The sequence below is a fragment of the Numida meleagris genome, chromosome 2 (assembly GCF_002078875.1).
Source record: "Numida meleagris isolate 19003 breed g44 Domestic line chromosome 2, NumMel1.0, whole genome shotgun sequence".
Taxonomy (NCBI): Eukaryota; Metazoa; Chordata; class Aves; order Galliformes; family Numididae; genus Numida; species Numida meleagris.
This window is the reverse complement of record NC_034410.1, coordinates 85,058,517-85,081,126: the sequence shown is the minus strand read 5'-3', so window position 1 is coordinate 85,081,126 and position 22,610 is coordinate 85,058,517. Positions and strand designations below refer to the sequence as shown.

At 45.2% G+C, this 22,610-nt stretch overlaps 1 protein-coding gene across 1 annotated transcript; it reads left to right on the top strand.

Annotated features, from left to right (window-relative positions):
* On the top strand, positions 17,180-22,565 carry IRX2 (iroquois homeobox 2). The gene is made up of 5 exons (XM_021388219.1): positions 17,180-17,569; positions 19,225-19,630; positions 19,880-20,620; positions 21,339-21,406; positions 22,083-22,565. Exons 1-4 carry the CDS (start codon positions 17,327-17,329, stop codon positions 21,380-21,382), a joined length of 1,434 nt encoding a protein of 477 aa, XP_021243894.1. The 5' UTR covers positions 17,180-17,326; the 3' UTR covers positions 21,383-21,406; positions 22,083-22,565.

Below are 22,610 nucleotides of genomic sequence, written 5' to 3'. Positions count from 1 at the left end.
ATGCATACAAATGAACTTTTGTAGGCTAATTTTTGTGATATTTTACCTACGCCAAATATACCATATATTTAATGTGGTATGTATTGGCAAAAAAATAAAATGGAAACCATTAAAAATAAAATCCTGGACATCCATAAGTATGGTTCACAACTAAAACAGATTATACTGAGCAAGAAATCATCCTAGTTAAAATGAGACTGAATACAAAATGGAATATAAAACATTAACATGAAACCTAAGTAAATATAAGTATTGTAAGCCACAAGTTGAATTATATTCAGCTGGGTGAAAAGATTGTATGTCCAAAAACTTGTCTGCTTTTTCCAGTCACATCTGTTGATTTAGAAAAAAGCATACCTTCTCCTTGCTAAATTTGTACTAAATATATCCTCAAATAGCCATGCCTGCAATGATATATAATAATAAAAAGGAATTTAGACATGGAGGAACAGAATAAGCCATATATTATGTGTATATATTCTGGATTTCAAACTACAGATAGATGTGTATGTTCAGTAGATATTTTGGGGTTGTCGTTTTAACAGAACACTGTGCCAAGCACATTCAACAACATGTCAAGGAGTGACAGTTTATCACCATCAAAAAATGGCACACAAGGAAACATATGCTAAAATGGCATAGGCTTAATTTGGCTTAACTTATGAAAATACTTTACATGCAAAAGCTCTATAAAAATTAATTATAGCATTTTGAACAATAGCTTCTATATTTTTATTTCACAGGAAATATGGAGGTAATTCAAAGGTATTGAAAAATTTTCTGTACTGACACAATTCTGATATTTAAAGCATAGAAGGTTCTTCCAACTTGGTTTAACTTAAATATATATTTTTTTCTATGTATAGATAAGCTTGGATGGAAGAATTGCTGCCAAACAACCATGTTTTGTCAAGATAAAAACTTTACCATGCATTACCATAATAAACAGACTTCTTTGGAGTACAAGACACTTCAAAATTAGCAGAGACTGTATCAGTCAGGTTAAAACTATCTCACTAAAAGATCTCAGAATAGGTGGTCCTGTTTCTAAGAAAGTCTTCAAAGACTGACTTTCATCAATATTATTTTATATATGTGCCAATCATCTAAAGATGAATAAAAATCTTTGTTATTAAGTTTTACATATAACACAGAGATTAGTGAGGTAGGTAATGAAGAGGATCATTGAGAATGATCCAAATAGCCTGCTTAAAATTCCATATCTCCCCCAAAATTAATTTAATACAATGTATATATATATTTGTAAATAATGAATGAAAATTGGGCCTGTAGGATGAGAAGTTCTGTTTTAACACACTGTGACAAAATGATCTGTTCAGAGATATTGGATGAAAAAAAAAAAAGAAGGACTTGCGATTCACAGAAGCCTAAAACAGAGAAAAAGCAAGTGGAAACAGAGAGGTGATTTTGTTTCTGCACACTGCCTCGGCTTTAACATGTCTCTAAGCTAAAGACTTTTCTCAATGTCTGCCCTGTAGTCCGCAGACAGAGGCGGGCTATTCCAGGGATTACTCATCAGAAGAAGCCCAACTCCACCAGCATGGGTTGTCTCACCAAGCAGCAATTAAACAAGGTCCTGCTTTCCTCGGTAACAACGGTCCAAGGAGCATTAGCAAGATCTCTAGCCAGGAATGTCATGGTCTTGGTCTCTCCTATAACATCCAGTTTAGTCTGCCTGAAAGCTGAAACATGTTAATCTAAATAGTTTGCTTGAGAGAGGGAGTTGAATGGAGGTACCTGAGACACTTCTGGCAGTGACAGTTGAGACAGTAGAAGCAGAACAGCTGCAGCTGGGAGTTGCTGTGCCTGGACTACATTAGCTGTACCGCTTTCAGCACTGCTCCCAGCCTAATGCAGCTTTATTGCTTCCTGTATCTGAGCTAATTTGTTCAGAGGTAGCACGGGTATCTCTGTACGGAGCTGCACCGTGTCATGTGTATATACCTTTTACGGCCTGCAATGCACAGGATGTCAGGCAAAGATGATCTAATAATCCTTTCTGGCCTTAAACCGCATGAAACCATCATCAGTCAGTTCCATTAATCTTCCATGAAGGAAAATAAGAAACCTGAACATAGCAAGACAGTGAGATATAGCAGTAAAAATGTTGAAAATGTTTCTCAGATTCACTCGTCTCTCTCCCTAATTCTGCCATAAATTACTGACCCGAGTCATGCACTGCCCATGGAGACAGCAAGGCATTCTCAGACTTCATCTCGCTGCTGCAGAGTCCACAGACTTGGCCTTGGTATCTAGGCTGTAAAAATTAGCATAATTTTGTTGGAGGATGAAGAAAAGACAGTTGCACACAAGTATGCTCATCAAAGCCCCCCTCGCACTAGCACAAGAATTTTCAGCCAGCCCAAATTTTAGGCCCACGATGCTCAGTACTAATGGCCATACTGTTTTGCTGTTTTCACGAGCATGAGAGAGAAACAAACAGCCTTGGATTTACTCCCTCTGTTTTCATGCATCTCGTGTAAAGTACACTGAGTGAGTAAGTTGCAATCTGGAAATGGGCAAAAGCTTTGGATCAAAAAATCTGATGGATCTTGGCCAGTTTGTTCAGAAGTTACCAGAACACAGTCTCATTGCTCCACACACAGAGAACAAACAGCTGGAGGGCCTAGGCATCCACGTGATGGGGTTTTTGAGAGAACCAAGCCTGGGAGATGTGCTAATTTTCTCTTCTGGCATGTCAGTAGGTTTGTTTTGGACAGCATCTGGTTTATTTTTTTGTTCTCTGTTGTATGTCATGTTCCTTTAAAAAAGGGAGTGACTAGGTCAGATAGACCCCCTGGAGGGAGAAGAGATTCTTCCTTTCCCTGGAGAGCAGATGAGCATGCTTGGGGACTGGGTGGGAGGAGGAAGAGGAGAGGAGGAGCTCCCAGGCTTCAGGGTATAGCGAGAGAGGAGAAGAGAACGGGAGCCCCAGAGAGAAGATTGGAGCCTGCTGTTCATGGAGAGACTAATGAAAGGGGCAGGGAACATATGCACTCCCTTGGTGACAGGAAGAGATCTTCCAAGGGATCAGAGGACTGCGGGAAGTTTGCTGCAACCCAGAAAGTCACAGAGTTGGCTGAAACCAAACCTGGAAGAAAGTACCCATCTCACACAACACAGGGGGAGAGGGAGTGAAGCTCTTTATAAACTTTTCCTACCTTTTTTTTTTCCTTCCCTCGCAGAGAGAAAATGTTTCTGTATTTATAAAGTTAAAGTTCTCGTTTCTATTCCGTACAAACTGTCTTTGAGTTCAAAAGATCCTTTGGTCTCTTCAGGAAGCTCATAGGAAGGAAAACATCTAGATCCTCATCAAAGCCCTGGCTGTCCTCTCATGAGGTGCAGAGCCAGAAGTGACCCTTTGTTTCACTCATCAGGACTACATATCGGTGAATAATAGAAATACTATGAAGCAGTTAATTAAATTTCACCCATAGCATGGAATTGCTTCCAAAAAGGGGATGAAAAAATGAGAAAAACATGTTAGTTAGCATATCCTTAGTAATTCTTCATTTAGGTTGAACAGAGCAAAGAAATGGATTTTAGTTCATCAGTAGTTCAAAAAAATATATAAAGGGTTTGCTTTGGATCAAATTGAAAATTATTTTCTTTTTCAGAGTTTAATGAAACATTGCAAAAGTGATGCAACCCAAAATACTTTATGTGGGTTCAAACCTTTCAAAACTGTTTTTCTCAAAAAGAGTGAAGGAAATTTCAAAATGGGAGGTCATTTCAAATGAAATAATTGAAGTGCTTCACTTGCTTACCAAATTGTCAGAAGGAAGCTTTTGATTCTTTCAGAATTCTTACACTCAACAAACTGGACATGATTTTGTAAAGTGTTTTGGTAGCTCTCTGCCTCCACTTCCAAAAAAAAAAAAAAAAAAGTCAAAAAATTTCATTCAGCTTCACAAACAAGCAAACACTAAGAGCTAAGAAGCAGTGAACTTTTTTCTGGCCATACAGACCAGAAGCGCCCCTGAAGAGTTAGTTTAGTCATTACCAGAATAGCCTATCAGAAACCCAGATCTGTTAAGAAGAAAAATTAAAAACAGATATGTCATGAATGTTTTTGTTGCTCTTTATTATTTTCCATTTTCTTTTACATTCCTTCTCTCCTCCTTTTGCCCAGTCCTTCTTAGATGCCTGTGTACCAGACATTCCAGGACAAAATGTCTTGTGATCTCTACACAAATATCTCCCCCAGAAAACTGAGCGGTTAAATCCTCTGCCTGCATAATTTGGCTCTGTACTCATAAAGTGAGTTATGCTACCTGGGAATCTCATCTGATAGCTTCAGATGCAGTGATTTCAAAAGCTTGTTTTATAGAAAGAATCAACATACAGGGGCACTTTTTATTCCACAGATTTTTGTAGGCATGCCAGAAGTTTTCTATTTGGATTTTAGAGACAAAATCAAGTGCCAGCATCACTGATGGATTTCAATTGTTTAAGAAATGAAACAGTTTTTAGGACAAGGTGAAGGACATGCAATACTCCATTGGCAAGCTAAGAATTCTCTTGAATAAGATCTGAGACATAACGCAGAAGTGGAAAACTTGTGGCCTTTAGGACAAACTGAGCCTACAGAGTATTTTCACACATTCCCAGACCTCCCAGAAATCTACAAGCACATCAAACTGTGCTGGGGGAAGAGTGCCTTGAGCTAATGCTGACCTGAAGTGCTAAGCCGTATGGCCTGCTGCTGTGCCATACAGATGCCCCATTTCCAACTGTAAGCTGAGTTTACTGCTTTCAATATCACACCTCAAGAACAAAGTTACATTGCTTTTGAATCCACGCAGGCTCCCAAAGCAGCACATAGACAAGTTTCTAGGTCACAGGGAAAAGCACTGTGTAAATGTGTCAATATAGTGTAGGTTTGTGCTGTCCCTGTTTACTAATGTTGGACAAATGTGGACCACAGCAGGTGCCAGGATATTGGAAAATAAACCAGGTAAAATCAGTTTGGTGTCCCTGAGATAAAAAACATTTGTTTTGCTCTAAATTGACTGAGTCCTCTAGTGTTGATGAATTCGTATGGTGAATTTATGTTGTTTTTCAGTATTTCTTTTATGGACATATCTTCCTTCTGTCAAATCAATTTTATCTTCTTTTTTTTTTTTAATCTGCAAAACAAAACTAACTGCAAAGCTCACTCACTTACTTTTCCTTCTCCTTTCCTTCTTTCCTTCTTTTCTTTCTTCTCTTTCTCCGCGTCTCTTTTCTTCTCTCTGTCTCTCCTTTTCTCTCTCGGTTTAATCCTTAGAAGGCTTTTTAACATTATAGGAATACCAAGTTTGGTCTTTGCCATTTTATTTTTTTCCTGGAGCAGCTCTGGGAAGTCTTGTGTTCTGGGTGTTCTGGCACTGTTGTATAAAGAATGAGAATCTTGAACAAAGACTTTCCTTGCCCAAAATTGTAATTAGTTGCTGAAGCTGCTAACAAAAGCAGAGGCAGATGAACAAAATGATTCTAGACATTAAAAAGCTTGTATGATGACAGATTGAAGAGATAGGGACTGTTTAGGAAAAAAAAAAAAAAAAACTAGGTCATTTTTGTTCAGAAGAGCAGTCTTATTAAATCAATAAAATTAGACAAAAATAATATTAGCACAACTACTCTATAACTGTGTAATTCAGCATTGTACCTTTATGTTAAGCATTTTGCTCTGTTGGCTGAGGTGCTCTCACAAAAGTGAAGTCATCTTTGAAGATGATTTTATGTTTCTTAGTTCTTGCAACACTGAGGCCAGCAAGACCCTATGAGTGTGTGGAGCTTTTGATAAGAAAGCCCATGTCTAACTCATGAGATTTACAGGAGTAATTTTGTCATCTTTTGCAAAAAGTCCAAATAAATTATGTCTTCCAGTCTTCTTGTATTCACTCTTTTGTTATCACACCCAAACAATTAAAAGAATGTGAATAGCTTACAGAGGCACAGATTTCTTTTACAGAAGCCAGGATGATCTGTCTCCATCATATTATTTTCAGCTGGGTATTTTATAATTCTGTTTTTAATTAGCATTTCTACCAACTTTCTTGGTACTAAAGTAAGCATTCTCAGCCCTGAATTTCCCAGAATAACCTTTACAGTAAAATAGTATTTGCAAGAGCTGTTTGCTGAGACAGCATCTACTTAGTTCTGATTTCTTCTACTTGCTTTTCAAACTCTTTTGAGTAATTCTGTTTTTCAGTTTTTGTTTCCAAAAGCTGCCATGCTCTTTGTGTGTGTGTGTGTGTGTGTGTGTGTGTGTGTGTGTGTGTGTGTGTGTGTGTTATTCCTCTTTTCCCAGATCTTAGATAGTACCTATTCCCTCATAGCACTATATTTACCGTAAGAGAGAAGAAACTCTCCTAAGGAGAGGCCATAGAAAGGCATTGCATATGGAGTAAAAGAGGATCAAAAGAAAGGCTGATAGAAAGCTCAGCAGTCAGGTTACAGGGCAGAAAGGTAACAATACAGTAGAGAGATGGCTTGTATTTTCAATAGGTGACAGAACAAATTTTAGTACTAGCTTTATGGTTCAGCTCTGCCTGTCATGGACGCATAGGACTCTCTGTGCCTCGGCAGTGTGACTGAGTGCAGCATTCTGTATGACTCAAACAGGGCCTCAAAAGAACAAAAACTCAGAGATTCTGCCTAATGTTCAGAAAAAAAAAACAATTTTTGCCATTCATTCCACAAAAAACTACTAGCTTCAGTGTGAATAAAAACACAAGATTCAACGTATATAGGTTTTGAGACTTAGTGCTGTTTAAAGTTTCGAGGTTTAGGAAGCAAATTTTTAATCAGTGCATTAGATACTCAAACATTTACAATGTTTTCTGTTATCAAATACTGATTTTGGCCAAGATCAGAATCTGGTAACTGAGGCCAGTGAGGTATAGGCTGCTCAGTATATCACTACCTATGAAAATGTCCTTTAGGCCTGGAAATTGTGTTGAAACAATGTCAAAAATTTCTTGCTTTCTAAAAGCAAGGCCAAGATGCAGGCACAACTTCTTCAGACAGATCTCTGCCATGGAAAATTTATATATTTTTCTTGATCTTTCTTGATCTTTATCCCAAAAATTAATGTGATTACTTTTTCTGTACAATTCCTAGAGTAAAACAGTGTATGCTCTAAAGCTTTGAACTAATTTATACAAACACATCTTATCTGATAGATCTTCATATCATTCTACTGAAATCTTATCTGTCATATAGAATAACATGTACAAAAAGAAAACATTTTTTTCCACCAGGAAGGTCAATAAAAATACAATGTTTAAAAACACAAAATTGTCATAAGTAATAGCCAAAGTAGCAACATGCCTCCTCTTGGTTTGGAATCCAAATTTGGTCCCACAGCTGAATTTTCTCTTATGTTGGTGTTGACCCTCAGGCATGTTTTAAGAACCAAGAGAGACCAAATGCTCAGCTCCAAACAAAGAAAGTACTCTAAAGAACAAAATTCAGTGAGCTTTGCTGAAAATACAAATAGTGACATGCAGCAAATGATTTGAAATTAAATACAAATGCTGCAAGAAGGAAATAATTTATGATACAATTCTAATAAAAGTAGTGGAGAGAAGAGTATTAACTGGTGATGCTTTCTTATGCCTTAAGATATGAAGAGACAAAAATATAGTCAATGAAGAGGCCATTCTCACCCAGCTGCAGACACTGCAGTTCAAGGATCCCATTTTACTTGTTAAAGCAGGGAGGAACATCTCAGAATCCTTCCTTTATTACCTATTCACTGATATAAAGCTTAATTATTACAAGACAAGTGAATGTCTCTAATTTGCTCCTTCTGATGGCTCATTCAGTCTATAGCTTCACCTCACGTGTACACTCTGTGGTTACCTGCACCAGACGAATCCTGCCATGCTGTGCTCTCAGACCTACTTCTCAGATGGAAAAGTCAATTGCTTCCATAGCCTTTCACCTATTTGTATTTTTTTTATTTACCTGTGCTTGACATCTTTTTTATGACTTGACTTATGCTGAAAGTCTTAACTTGTAAAACATAATTCATATCCCTAAAGTTACTAGTAGGTTTGTAAAAGTCTGTTAATATGGCTACCTCTTCACTAGTATTCCTATATACCTATTCTACGTATTTTGTGGATTGGGAGCAGTTCTTTGTTGTTGTCCATTTGTGCAACACTTGGCGTTAACAGGATTTGACCTCCTATAAATTGTACAAGTCATCTTGAATAATAGTGAAATAATTATTTTAACTTCTTTCTTTCTTAATTTTATTGGCTTTTCCTTTGAACAATATTGTGAACATGAATATTAAGGCATAATTGTGGCCCTCATGCTCCATTGCCAAAATACTGAGTGGTGACTTCAAAAAAGTATGTCTGGTAGACTATGTGACCATTTGAAGAGGGAGGAAGAAAAAGAATGAAAGAATAGTCCCGGGAAAAAAAATCACAGACTAGTTTCCATTTCTTTAAGCAAACTCTGTTAAATAAATGTCAGTTAAGAAAACTGAAACAGACAATTCCATTAATGAAGTAAAAACATAATAAACAATTAAACAAACACACAAAAACACAAAAACACAAAAACACAAAAACACAAAAACATATTCAGTGCACTGCTTCATCTTTCAATTACCTACTTGAAACAAGCATATTTATAGGGATAGGATTCCTTTATAATCCGCATTTTTGACAAAGGTTAGAATTAATGCTACATCCCTTCATGGATGATTTTTAATCAAGTTCATGGAAATATTTTTAATGGATAATGTTTACAAATCTCATAAGGTTCACAAATGCAATTGAAACACATTAGGTGTTTAGAAATTAATTACCGATCCTAGAAAAAAATGCATATTTTTACCGATGTGCAGCTGCACATATCATGTCAACTTTTGCACTGTCTGCGCAAAACCAAAAGCTTGTTATACATTCTTACAAGAGTAGAGCTGAACCTTTTCTTAAATTGATATATTTACAGAACTAAGGTTTGTTAGTTTACAGTGAAATCCTACTAAAAGTATTGGGAAGATCTATCTGACGTGTTTGGCTATTGATCTGAAGTTCAAGCAATGTTCATATTGTTCTGTTGGTGAGATTATTCTCTTCTGAAGGTCATAAAGGCAAGTCCACCATTGCCAAGTCAGAGTGCGCACCCAGACTGCTACCTTCTTGCTCGGCTAAGTGAAGCTGAGGGAACAGCAGCAGGAGAGGAGAAGACTGAGAGGTAGAAAGGAATTTTTTATTTCTGTTTTGAGACTCCAGCAACATTAAAACATTGAAAAGATTAGACAACTACAAAAAATCGGTGATCCCAGGACAAAATTATCTGAGACAAAATGTCATAGTGAAGGCTGTTGGTTTGTCGCTTGTTTTTTCTTCCCACTCCCATAACTTCTTTCATGTTTGAGGTCTCTGACAAATAGGTCCCAGATGAAACAGTTGAGTGGTGTATTTGCATGAGAAATAAAATTAAAACATTGTGTACCTCTGGTGTTTGAGGTAATGACATCACATGCTTCTCAAAAATGGTTTCAAAAATCTGTGTTCAAAAGTGCAGAGGAGTTGTAACCTTCTAGATCTTTACGAATTAGTGTTTGGGAACATCCAAGAAAAAAAAAAAAAAAAAAAGAATCATTTTACTGGTTTCCTTGTTGAGGTGCACTGAAAGGCCATGTGTTTAAAGGCTGAGTTCAGAGCAGAATTCATTGTCTCCTGATAAGAATGAAGAGATTTGTTCTTTTAAAGTCCTGGAACCTATATTTCAATGTAAAATGTAAAATGTCTTCCTGAAAATCGAAGAAAAACTATAGATTAACTTGTATTAGTATTAATTTAAAGCAGATCATTCAGAGAGTCACTGTCAAGCATTTTTTCCCAGATATCTTACTAGCAAAACAATACAAGCTCTTCAAACCCTCCATGGAGTGAAGTCAGCCTATACACCATATTTTAGCTATGACAGGATCCCACTGTAATGCTGAGCATAGCCAAACACACAACAAAGTCCACAGTTCATGTCATTTCAAAAACTATGTTGATATCAGAAGGAATCAAAGCAGAACTCTCCAACCAGTTTTTGTTCTGTGGTTCTACTGACTGAAATGAGTCAGTTGTGTGAGGAGAAATGTGGTTAGATTTCTCAGGGGCAGTTTGGCCACCAGCCTTTCACAGATGAAAGTGTCTTAAAACCTGGACAGTTATAGGTTGAAAACTTAAGAGCCAGATGGTCTGGCTGCACTTCCTTTATGTGACGTGAAGGAAGGCTGTAAACACAGTAAAACTGACTTTAGCATTGCTACTAAGTGGGGGAAAGCAGCGAGACCACACCAAGAACATTAGATAGCAATTTTTTAAGAAGGTGGAAATGGCATTCTGTGTTTTCTTTCTGTAATAATATTCAAATGTAACGTATTTTTTTACCATTTATATATGAAGAACTACTGTTATGAAAAATCTTCCTCCTCCAAAAAAAAAAAAAAAAAAAAAAAAGCAAAAATTCTAACTTTCAGCAAAACCTGAAGATAAAGGATAACTTTGTTGCTATTCCCTAACCAGATGTGAGGAACAACAGAAGTTCAATGGTAGTTTAGAGGAAATTTTAATTTAAAGGAAAATATGAAACTAAAAACTCCAAACACCCTTGACTCTGCCCACTAGTGGAAAAGAGCTACAAAATTATTTTAAAGCTACCTGAATGTTTCTGGATCATGCTGCATCGATTTGAAAGGACATTTTTTATAACTCGTGGTATTATTTCACACATAAATATTTAGTTCTCATCTTGAGTATGCCGGCAGTTTTTCTGCATTTTTTCTGTCTGGTTTTGGGGTATACTAACAACCTTGAATCTTTAAGATGCAATGGGGATAGCTGATTATTCTGAGAAAAGAAGTTACCTGGTGTCACATGAATGTGAGAAGCCTCATTTTTTTCCAGAAGGCTGCTTATTGGAAAGAGCAGGACTTTCGGGATTGGGGGTGTGATCTAGTTATGTGTTTCTAGGTCTACAAATGAAGGATATACACATACACATGTACACGCGTATAAGTGACTGAATGTGTGAATGAATGAGGGAAAAGCACAAAGCAGGTGAGCAGGTGCTCTCTAGTGTTAAAAGTGGTGATCAAACAGATGATGGCAATTACGAGAAGGGGAAGGGGTCTGGCAGAGTGACTTCAAAACTGTCTAAAACAATTTTACCCTGACAGCAGGCATCCACAGTGCCAGCATCACCATGGGGAAGCAACAGTGGGAGAACTCCATCTATACACGACTCTTCCTGGTGAAGAAGGCTAGCCTACCTGTCCTCCTCGGTCTCAGATCTACTTCTTGCCTAATACCGTGTCAGGAAGATCCGTTTTGACGTGAGCCCTTAAAACCAAGGAACTTTGGTCCCTTCAGTTAAATCGTCCCATTTTCCCTTTACTCTGTCCATCACTCACTTATAAGGCGCACCAGGTGCTGAAGGGATGGAGACTCCCACTAACTCCAAAACACTCTCTCCAAGACACGTTGGCAGCGTATGAAACCCACAGGCCAAAGTGAGGAGCTGACCGCCTGGTAACGGGTGGGGAGCGCTGCTCCTCCCGGCACCGAACCCGGCCCGGGGCCGCAGGTGCGGATGGGATGCGCCGCGGAGGCAGCGGCCCTACGAGCCCCTCTGAGCGAGCGGCGGAATCTCCGCGCCCCTGCCTCCCCCGCGTGCATTTCTCGGTTCAAAAACAAGATGCACTGATTTAACCTTTTTCTCCTTTTTTTTTCCTTTTTTTTTTTTTCTCTTTTCCTGCTCAAGAAGGAGGAACTATCCCACCTGTGGATCGTACACTTGTTCTAGCCCTGAGAAACACTGCCTGCCTTTCAGGTGAAAATAGCAGGCTCCGGGAAGGCTTTGGAGATCTTTTCTCTTATCCTCACGGATATATATTTGCTTGTATTTCCCTAAGCAGAGAATGACTAAGACTTTTAATAACAGTGTGACATATGGGAAGCAAATTTTCTAAGCCCCAGATCTGCTTTTTAGAGATCCGCTTCAGTTTTTCTTGTTTTTTATTTCCCCAACCGAACTCCCCCCCACACACACACCCCACACATACACACCCATAACATCCCACAAGGGGGGAGCTAAATCCTCCTGAAGGCAGCCCGTTGTGAGCACATTTCAAAGATACAGATACCCTGGAGGGAAAAAAAAAAAAAAAAAAAAAAAAAAGCGGAAAAGGGGGGGGGGGGGATGGGGATTTTTTGGCTATTTGAGCGCGTTTGTGTGTTATAGAAAGGCGTTAAATCCTCAGCGCTTCCCTCGGCAGAGCCTTCTTTCGCTGTGTTTTGTAAACGGAGTGCGCTATGGCACTCTTACTGTAAAGGAAGAAAAAGAAGGGGTACAGGAAGCGACCACGGCTCCTGCGAGCAGAGCACGTCCCCATGCAGGTACCACGGGCGACAGCAGATAATAGGGTTCGCAAATGCACTGAGTGCCATGTGAAAAGAAACCCGGAGGAAGGCGCTTACATAAACAACCGCGCTGCGAGCGCTCGGAGCGCCGGGGAACCCATTGCCACAGCGCCCCCTCCCATGCACGGCTCGAACTAAAGGTTCCATCCCGAGGAAGAGGAAAGAAAAGTTCTTTCTGTCCATTTCTCCCTTTCGGTTTTGCCAGCTCTCTGCTCTAACCCTGCCCGGCGTTAGGGCTCGCCCGGCTCCTCGTTGGCTCGGGGCGCGCCTCGGCCGGAGGGAGCCTCGGAAGGAGGTCGTCTTGTACTAGAAAACTGGACAAGTCCGCTCGCACAGTATGCGTGTGTCATTTGTTATTTTAAAATACAATAGCCTATTATTTCACGTCGTTGTCTCCGGGAGATGGTGGCGGCCCCCCATTTCATGAGAGAAAGGAGAAAGCGTTCCCAGCCCATTGTGTGGTTATGTCACAGGAAACCGTTTGTGCTGCGCATTGTGTTGCATCTCCAAATCCCACCAAGTTCCACTTCGCTCTGCTTCAAAAGTTGCTGGGACCGGTGTCACGGCAATTGGGTAACCGGCATTGTCCGGGCGATGGGCGTGAGCGCCTTTCCGGGCCGCGGGGAACCTTCCTGAGGCAGGGAAATCTCCTCCGCGCCAGCGCGATTCGCGCTGCTTTGCGCTGCCTTGCCCTCCCCGGATGACATGTCGGGGAGCGGGGCCGCGAGTACACTGGCACCGAGCGCCGGGCCCCGCGCAGCCGTGCGCGCACGGAGCGAGCAGAGCGCAGAGCGGGGGGAGCGCAGCGGGGAGCGGCCGCTCTCCTTTGGCGTCCGACTTCACCGCCCGAAAACTTCACTCCCTCGCGCTGGGGAGAGGTAGCTCAGAAATGGCTAAGCGCAAAACCTGCCTCCCAGGAGGGCGGTGAGCGATAGCTGGGAAGGGGCAAGGGGTATGGAAGGCTCTCGGCTCCCTGCTCAGCTGTGCTGGACGGAGCAAAGTGAATTAAAAGAAGACAAGGAGAGAGCAGCGCTTAAAATCTAGGAAGGTAAACGCTGACCTAATGAATAGACGATTCAAATAAAAAACGCACTGCGTAAAAGCCTTAATGTCTCTGTGTAGGCACGTTAATTTGCCACAGTTATTACCAATAAAAAGTGCGTGTAATACTATTTTACTGTTTGACAGCGCAAGTTAGACGGCATTTTATTAGTATTACAATGGGAAAATAAGATTTCAGCTGAGGAGCGGGCAGATGAAAGCCCCATTCCCTGCGAAAGGCGTTCGGATCCCAACCGGGAGAACTCCGGAGAGAAGTTGAACACAACCACGTACACTGAGCGATGTTTAAAAGCGTTACGGACACGGTTTTCTCGCTAGTTCCGCGCGGAGACTTAGCCCAGGACTGTCTCAGTGCCCAGAGCAGCTCCCCGCTCTGTGCAGAGCCAAATTCTTGGTGTAATCGTGGAAACAAAACGCAGAGCGTCGCCTCGCAGTGGGTAAATCTGAAGCCCGACAAAAATGATGCAAATCAAACCAACGTGAGAACTCGCCTTTTGAATTGAGAGTATATTGCCCCATTCATTCATCCCTGATTGAGAAATTAACCCCATTTCTGTATATAAAACATTGATTTGGGGACCGCAGAAATTAAAGCATCAGAAATATAATCTGTTGCTCTTTGTGTTTGGAGGAAGGGGCTAATGGTCTTCATTTAAACATTCGTCCCACCAAAAACACAAGCAGAAATATTTTCACAGAGCGAAGCAGGTGGAGGCTGGAACAGCAGCTACCATTGCACGGAGGTGCTCGTGAACCTGCGCGTGTGACACATGGATCTGCGTGGGGCTCTGCATGGAGATCCCTATCTGCGTGTGCGTGTGTGGATGCGCGGATCTCCGCACACTCTGAAGTGAATTGCATCGATTCTCCCGGGATCGCGGTATTTATTTAAGTACTCTTCCCAGGTCATAACTGTAACACACACTTAATAGCATTAATCCCCTGTTATAATGTAAACACAACGGCCATTGTATTCCCAATCTGTATTGTTCCACTAATTATTAAAGAGGAGGAACTAAAAGCAATCAATTCGCGGAGCTAAACACTCGCTCGCACCACCCCTGCTGGAAAGAACAGAGCTGGCTTCCCAAATCAAAATGCGGAGGGTATGGTGCTTTTTGCAAGGCGGGCAGGTTGACTTGCAGAGATTCATGTATGACTTTATAATGTTATAATTAATTTTGCATTTTCAGCTCTCCAGCTGCTGCTCCGTTCAAAAGCAGAGCTCATATACTTAGAAACCGGTGCGCGGAACACAGGAATTGACTATTCAGATGTAATCGCGTGATATCGATTATTCCACAGAACTACCGAAATATGAATGTGCTTTATAGAAAGCTCTTGTTTTTCGAGTTTCTATTTTTATGTAATATATGCGCATTCATCATCAAGCTGGGAAGGAAGCTTCTTTTCTGTAATCTGTTGCTGTGAGTTTAGCAGCGGTTTATCACTCCCCTATCAGGAAGCCGGGAGTTAATGACAAGAAATACCTGTTGGTGTTAACCTCCTCCCCTCACCTGCCTGGCTCAGGGCTGCCTCTTCCACAGGCCGGAGCTGATGGAGCTGGTGGGAATTCACCCCTCTGCCTGCTGGCCAGATATCTGCTGCTGCTGCGCGCAGGGACAAACTGTTATGTGGGCTTCACAGAAGAAGGGGAAGGGATAGAAAATCAGAGAGAGAAGGAAAACGGGAAGCTCGGATTGCTCCAGCATAGGCATCCCGATGCCTGAGCGGAGTTTTCAGACGGCATTTCCCCCGCTGCGTCCGCGGGACTGCAGCAGCCCTTTCTCGACGTGTATTTTTTTCCATTAGCCGCGTGTTTAATTGATTAACAATGGGCTGCCCTGCTCGCCCGCAGCTCCCGGGTTGTGCCACCCTCTCCTCCCAGCTCCGAGCCGCTTCCTCGGCGTACCTGCGCGCTCCCCAATAGACATTACCTCGGGTATTCCCTGAACTCGGCCGCAAACGCGCAGCGATACGTTTGGTTAAATAGGGGACAACTGCTCACTCATAGACGCTGCAGAAATAAAACGCATTGTTCGATGAACCTTTTCTGTTTTGTTTTGTTTTGTTCCTCCCTCGCCCCCACCTCCCAGAAGCACGGGGGCTCCTCATCCTATGCTCAGTGAGGCTGAAGGGCTGAGGCTCCCATCGCCCCCGCTCCCACCTGCGGGCGGCACGGGGTGAGGGGGCCCAGGGCCGCGGGCCGGGCCCAGCGCGGTGCCCTCGGGCGGAGATATCCGGGGATGCGGGGGGTAAGGGGACAGCGCCGCTCGCCCCGGGAGCCGAAGGCCGGAGCTCTGGTGCGTGTCTAGCGCAGGGTGTCTGAAAGTCCCTGTGGGCTGGTCATTGAAAAGTGAACGCACGCACCCGCTGATGTGCGTGTATGTACATATTTATATCCGTATTAAGAAGGAAAGAGCGGCGCGTTCGTCTCGTCCTCCTGTATCTGGGGCTGGAGCGGAGCTGATGGCGGCCAGGGCCAAAGGAAGAGAGGAAGAGATTACGTTATTTGGGAAATCAATTACACCGTGATCGTATTCCGGGAGCTTTCCCCGGACTGCAATGGGGGGAAGGGAGCAGCGAGCCCCCCGGAAGGAGCCCCCCGGGCCTCTCCCCGCGCACCGCACCAGGAAGGACAGAAATGAAAGAAAGCTGAGCATTTTTTCCCTTCGTGTGCAAACGCGCTCCATGCCTCGCTCCTGCCTGTTCGTGGCAACTTATACAACTGTAGAGCTCTGCTGCCAGGAACGGCGCGCGATCCTGGATGTGGCCGTCTGAGCTCTCCTCTCCTGCCATATAGGGCAGCACTTTTACCAAGCGCCATCCCCTCGTGCTCCGTCGAACCTGGCTCTGTGCACTCACACGCGTGCAAACGCACAGAGGATCCGTGCGCGTGTGCGGCTCTCCAGCGAGTGCGTGTCTGAAGGGATGTACGCATCTGTCACATGTATAATTTTTTTGTCCCCCGCGTGGATACAGAACCCGCGTGAAGGAGAGTCCGGCGAGGAGCGGCGCGGGCGCTGAGCTCCGGCCGTGTGCTGGCAGCCGCGAGCTGCCTCGCAGTACAAAGCGGCGCTCGCTGCCTGCCTGCTGCTGCTGCTGCTGCTGCCTCCCGGCCGCGGGAGGAGACGGGGCCGGAGCGGGAGGGGGCGGGTCCGCCGCGCTATGCAGATGAGCGGCGCTGACGGACAGCTCTGCTTTCCAATGTCCCTCAGAAACTCGAGTGCTCCTTCCCTCAACTCTTCACTTCAGACTCTATACTTCCCCCAAAATTCAAGCTCGCAGGCGCTGGGGGAGCTGGCTGGCTGGCTGGGAGAACTCCATATGCAGCAGCAGCCACTTTTCTGATTTCGGGGGCTCGCTTTTCTCTCTCTCTCTCTCCGTCCCTCCCTCCCTCTCCCTTTCTGCTCCTCTCCCTTTCTCTCACTCTATTAACCCTCTCCTCCTCCGTCCCTCCCAATGCCCTTCCCCTCCCGGTTGGATTTCTGACCGCTCGATTTATTTTCCCTTTTATTTTGGGGAGGGGGGGGGCGGGTGGTTGTTCTTTTATTATTTTTTTTTCCTCCTGTTTGTTTTTATTCTGAGCGGGTGCGCATGGGGGGGAGCATATAACAATTCCGATTCTCTACATAACTGCACAGAGCCAACAGGGGCGAGAGAGAGAGAGAGAGAGAGAGAGAGAGGGGAGGGAGAGAGAGAGAGGGAGGGCGGGAGAGAGGGAGAGCACGAAAGCAGCGCCGGGAGCAGCGGCAGCAGCAGGGCCGGTCACCCTCGCCCCCTCCCTGCTCCTGTGCTCGCCAGCGCAAGCCATGTCCTATCCTCAGGGTTACCTCTACCAGCCCCCCGGCTCGCTGGCTCTGTACTCCTGCCCGGCGTACGGGGCGTCGGCGCTGGCGGCCCCCAGGAGCGAGGAGCTGGCCAGGTCTTCGTCGGGCTCGGCGTTCAGCCCTTACCCGGGATCGGCAGCTTTCACCGCCCAGGCGGCGGCCACAGGCTTCACCAGCCCGCTCCAGTACTCCACAGACCCCGCCACGGGATTCCCCTCCTACATGGTAACTACCGAAGAGAAACCCTCTCCTTCTTCATTAGCATCCGCATTCTCATCCTCCTCATCATCTTCAGCCTCTCTCCTCACACACTCACCATCACTCCCCGACACGGCCGCCCGGAGGCCCCGCGCCGCCGCCGCCTCCGCTCCTCCAGCGCCGCCCCGCAGCCCGCTCTCGTCCGTGGCCGCCGGAGCCGCGCGGAGCGGAGCGGAGCGGAGCGGGGCCGGGGCCGCCTCTCTAAGCGCCGCGGCCGAGCGCGGGGCCGGCGGGGGCCTCGGCGCGGAGCCGCGCAGTCGGATCTCTCGGTCAGTCGGGATCGGTGCTTCCATTCCCCCCGCGCCCCCCCCCCCCTCGCTTTCTCTCTCTCTCTCGCTCTCTCTCTCTCTCTCTTTTTTTTTTTTCCCTCTATTTTCGCTGTGGTAGGATACAGGAGGATTTCTTTCCTTTTTTCTTTTTTCTTTTTCCCTGTTTTTTTTTTCTTCCCCTCTCTCTTTTTAAGTTGGTGCTTCGAGGCGCTGTGGGCTTTATCCCCGTGTGGTTTGATTTACTTTCAGCGTGTTTTGTGCTAATGGTTTAACTGGATTTTAGGAATGAAAAGGAGCATCTGTTTGCGATCTGGGAGCTCCGCTTAAGCCCAAGATGGTTGTGGTGGCCGCAGTTTCGGATTTCACTTTCTTCTTATTAGTTAAAAGGAGCGTTTGCAATCGCGTGTGTGTGTTATGCGCATAAACTATATAAATAAAACCGTAAACTACGTACATTAGGTGCACGGCTAGATGGCCGTAGAGTTTTATATACGCACAGAGAGGGTCGGGCGCGGAGCTCGCCCGCACACACAAAGCCCCGCACCCGGAATCTCAGCCCGGAGCCGCCGAAGCGACGTGAGGAGGGGGCGGCAGCGGGGCAGCCCCTCGCTTTCTGCTCGCAAAGCGCGGGGCATCGATGTCGTGCTCTGTTCGGGGCGGTGAGAGGGAGCTGGGGGCTGCGCTTGTTTTCCAGTCGGCTGGAAGTTGCAGCGGGTTGGGAGTTGTGCGGGAGATCGGGCGCTGCTCTGCCCGTGGGCCGCCGTTCCGCGGGGTTCGGGGCTGTGCGGGAAGTTAACGAGTTCCTCCGCGATATCTTTAACTTTTCTCCCATTATGCAGCCTTAAATAAGCGCAATTTGAACGTTAAAGGGCGAATTAAAATGCTAATTACATCGCATTTGAACAATTCGAAACGGTGCATATCTTCTGATTTGCAAATTGGATTTGCAATGCATTAGTGCAGTGAATTGCTAAGTGGCGGCTTTGTTGTATTTTCTATAGCAAAAAAGGAAACATCTTTTGAACCTCTGAGAGAAATGTAGATATCAAGACGTTACCTGTAGGGCCTTTAAAATGTCTGCGCGGTTCAAACTCGATATTGGGAAATATTCAATTACGAGGAGCTGAAATTAATCAGAAAGATTAAAACATCGCCGATTTTAAGCGCGTGTGGCGGAGGAGGAGGGGGGGGTCCCGTCTTTACGCCTTTGGGTGCCGCTTTACCCCTCATAGAATATGGATGCAAGACACCGTCCCGGGGAAATACAAACATAACCGCCGATCTCGCGTTGACAACTCCCTAATGGCTCTCAGCAGTAACAAATTGCCATCCCCACCGTTTTGTTCTGTCCAGGGCTCCCCTTACGACGCCCATACGACGGGGATGACCGGGGCCATCAGCTACCACCCGTACGGCAGCCCTGCCTACCCCTACCAGCTCAACGACCCCGCGTACAGGAAGAACGCCACCCGCGACGCCACGGCCACGCTGAAGGCCTGGCTGCAGGAGCACCGCAAGAACCCCTACCCCACCAAGGGCGAGAAGATCATGCTGGCCATCATCACCAAGATGACCCTCACCCAGGTCTCCACCTGGTTCGCCAACGCCCGCCGCCGCCTCAAGAAGGAGAATAAGATGACGTGGGCCCCGCGGAACAAGAGTGAGGATGAAGACGACGACGAAGGCGATGGGGCGAGGAGTAAGGAGGAGAGCCCCGACAAGATACCCGAAAGCAATGAGACCTCCGCCGAGGACGAAGGTGGGCCCGGGGGGGAGTGAGGGCGCCCCGGGGAAGGCGGATTGGCTCCGGGAGCGGGCGGCGGGGACCCCAAAGTGAGCTCCGTCCCGTCCCGTAGCCCCGGTGTGACGGTGCCGGGGAGGGCCGGGGGCGGGCGGGGGGCGCCGGCCCGGGGGGACGGGTGACCCTGCGTAGGAAGGTGGTGATACGGCGAGGCCGCGGCGGCCGCCCCAGCCCACTGTGTCTCATTCTGTGCCCCCGACCCCGCAGGGATCAGCTTGCAAGTGGACTCGCTAACGGACCACTCGTGCTCCGCCGAGTCGGACGGCGAGAAGCTGCCGTGCAGGGCCGGCGACCCCCTCTGCGAGTCGGGCTCGGAGTGCAAGGACAAGTACGAGGACATCGAGGAAGAAGAGGAAGACGAGGACGATGACGAGGAGGACATCGAGGAGGACGACGGCGGCGGCGGGGAGCGCGACCCGCCGGCCAAGCCAGCCACCTCCTCGCCGCTGGCCGCCGTGGAGGCCCCTCTGCTCGGCCACCCGCACGCCGACGCCGCCCGCAGCGCCAGCAAGGCGGCGCTGGGCGGCCGCGCCTCCCCCGGGCCCCCGACGCCGGCCAGCAAGCCCAAGCTCTGGTCGCTGGCCGAAATCGCCACCTCGGACCTCAAGAGCCAGAACCTGGGCCAAGGCTGCCCGCCGGCGGCATTGGCCTCGGCCACCCCCGCCTCCGCCCCGCACAGCGCTGCCTACTCGCCCTCCTCCCTCCTGGGGAGGCATATTTATTACACCTCACCTTTTTATAGCAATTACACAAACTATGGGAACTTTAACGCTCTCCAGAGCCAGGGGATCCTAAGATACAACTCGGCGGCAGTGGCTTCAAACGAGGGACTCAGTCAGACTGTCCTAAATGCCAGCTCTGTCCACAAGCAGAGCAGTGACTCTTTGAAAACGATCACTAACCAGCTTGAACAACATTACAGGCCCTCTAGTTATGACTCTAAGAAAGGTAGGTGCATTCTTTTTACCGCTTTCCTTCGCCTGCCCCTCGTCCCCCCTCCCCGCCCACTGTAAATTCCCCATTCGCTGTGAATACTTTGGACAAAACACTGCGCTCGATCACCGTTGCCACCGGCCGAGAGCTGAAGATGGGCAGCAGCGTAATCCGGGGATTAAAATTGCATGTCCCTGGCAAAGCGGTACCTGCTACGTAAATGACGACTTTTAGATCACTCCTGCATGCTGCAGACACAGCTTTTCATGCTATTTTAAAAAGGAAAACTAAATACTAAAGATACCCAGAGAGCGAGGGTGTTGTTAACTTTATTATTATTATTATTATTACTATTATTATTATTATTATTATTTTCGACAGACTGGTTTTGCTCTCTTTGTTGCCAGTATTCTCACGGTTTCTGCAGCTTTGGGTTTGGGTAATTGCTCACCTTGGACATAAAATTTTGTGGAGTGTGACATTTTTAGCTCTTTTTTCTTTTTCTTCTTCTTTTTATAAAAAGTTTTATGCTAATATAACCGTCAGCTTATCCTGATGCATTTATTTGTGTACATGCGTAATACTCGAGGCAAGGGCAGAGATGGAACATGGCCCAGTCTTTGAAAGGACTCAGCTCTGACTTCTGCGTGAGCGAGCGCTGGGCCGTGTGCGCGGTGTATAATCTGGTTAGCTGGCTGTGTCCTGTGACTAACTGACGGTTATATTTTGACAGATCCCACTGAAGTCTGCACAGTAGGAGTACAACCATACCTATAGAAGTACAATCACGCAGCAATGCAAGTAAGTGAGAGCGTTTTCTATTACGCTGATCATTTGGCACCAGGTCTAAGACAGCGCGCAGATCGAGACTTGCTTAGTGTTAATTTCTTGCTTCATTACATGAGGCTCTGATTACAGAGTAAGACACTCTTTTCTGCTATTTTTAAGCCTCTTATTACAGCCTTTCTTTCTCGTGTTCGTCTCTGTTTTAAAGTCAAGTTAGACCTCCTTCACCTCGCGTACTCTTTGCTTGTGTGAGGCAAACCTGTAAGGACTATTTAAATGCTATGGAAAGTGAGCTGGAAAGAATATTTTTGAAGGTTTTGTTGTTCAGGAACAAAGTTCTTGCGCTCACGTGGCAGTGCTGCAATGGCACATTTTAAGTGAGGTTTCACGGCGATTGCGTATTTGAAATCAGAAGGGATGATTATCAGAGATCCACATGCATTTCAGCAGGGTGTGTTGTCTGTGACTTGCCCCTTGCCTGGCTATCAATGCCACTCTTAATACCTCCATTACCTAGGGCTAAACAAACAAACAAAAATCACCTTGTCGATACTTTTTCCAATTTTTTGTTAGAAAAAATAAAGGTAGATGAGTAAGAGTTTTGCCTTCCTTCCATTATTTTTCGAGTTTAATGGCGTTAGTGTGTAATTGAAGGATTTTTGGATGATCTGGTTTTTTCCTTGGTCCACAGGTAGGTGTCACAATTGCTTTGAAAAAAGTCAGCAAGCCATCATCTCTCCCTGAGCTAATATATATAACAAATCTCTAAATCCGGATCACATCTTGTGCCACTGTATAAAAGAAGACCACAGAGCACTATTAAATCTTCAGACTCTAATTATTAAACCAGAATTTTGTTGGACATAATGTGAGTTTGCTGGTATAGTATAGTTTCCCCAATGTACGTGTGACTTTTGAAAACAGATCTGTTTTTCTCAGGATATCTCGAATTGATCACTTCATTGCCACGGTATATATTCGATAGGTGTGATAGGATTTATTGTAAAATTTATTTGTAAAAGATGTATACAGTAGAGATAATAAAGACGTGATTGGAGAACTTGAGTCCTTACAAAGTGGAAACAAATTTGATATTTATTTTTGTAACGATATAAAGCTTCTAGTAATTTATGCAAGTTGTATTGCAATGGAATCTGAACTTTTTGTAAATAAATTTTGCCTGGTTTTTATTTGAAACGTTGATGGTTATACAATCTTT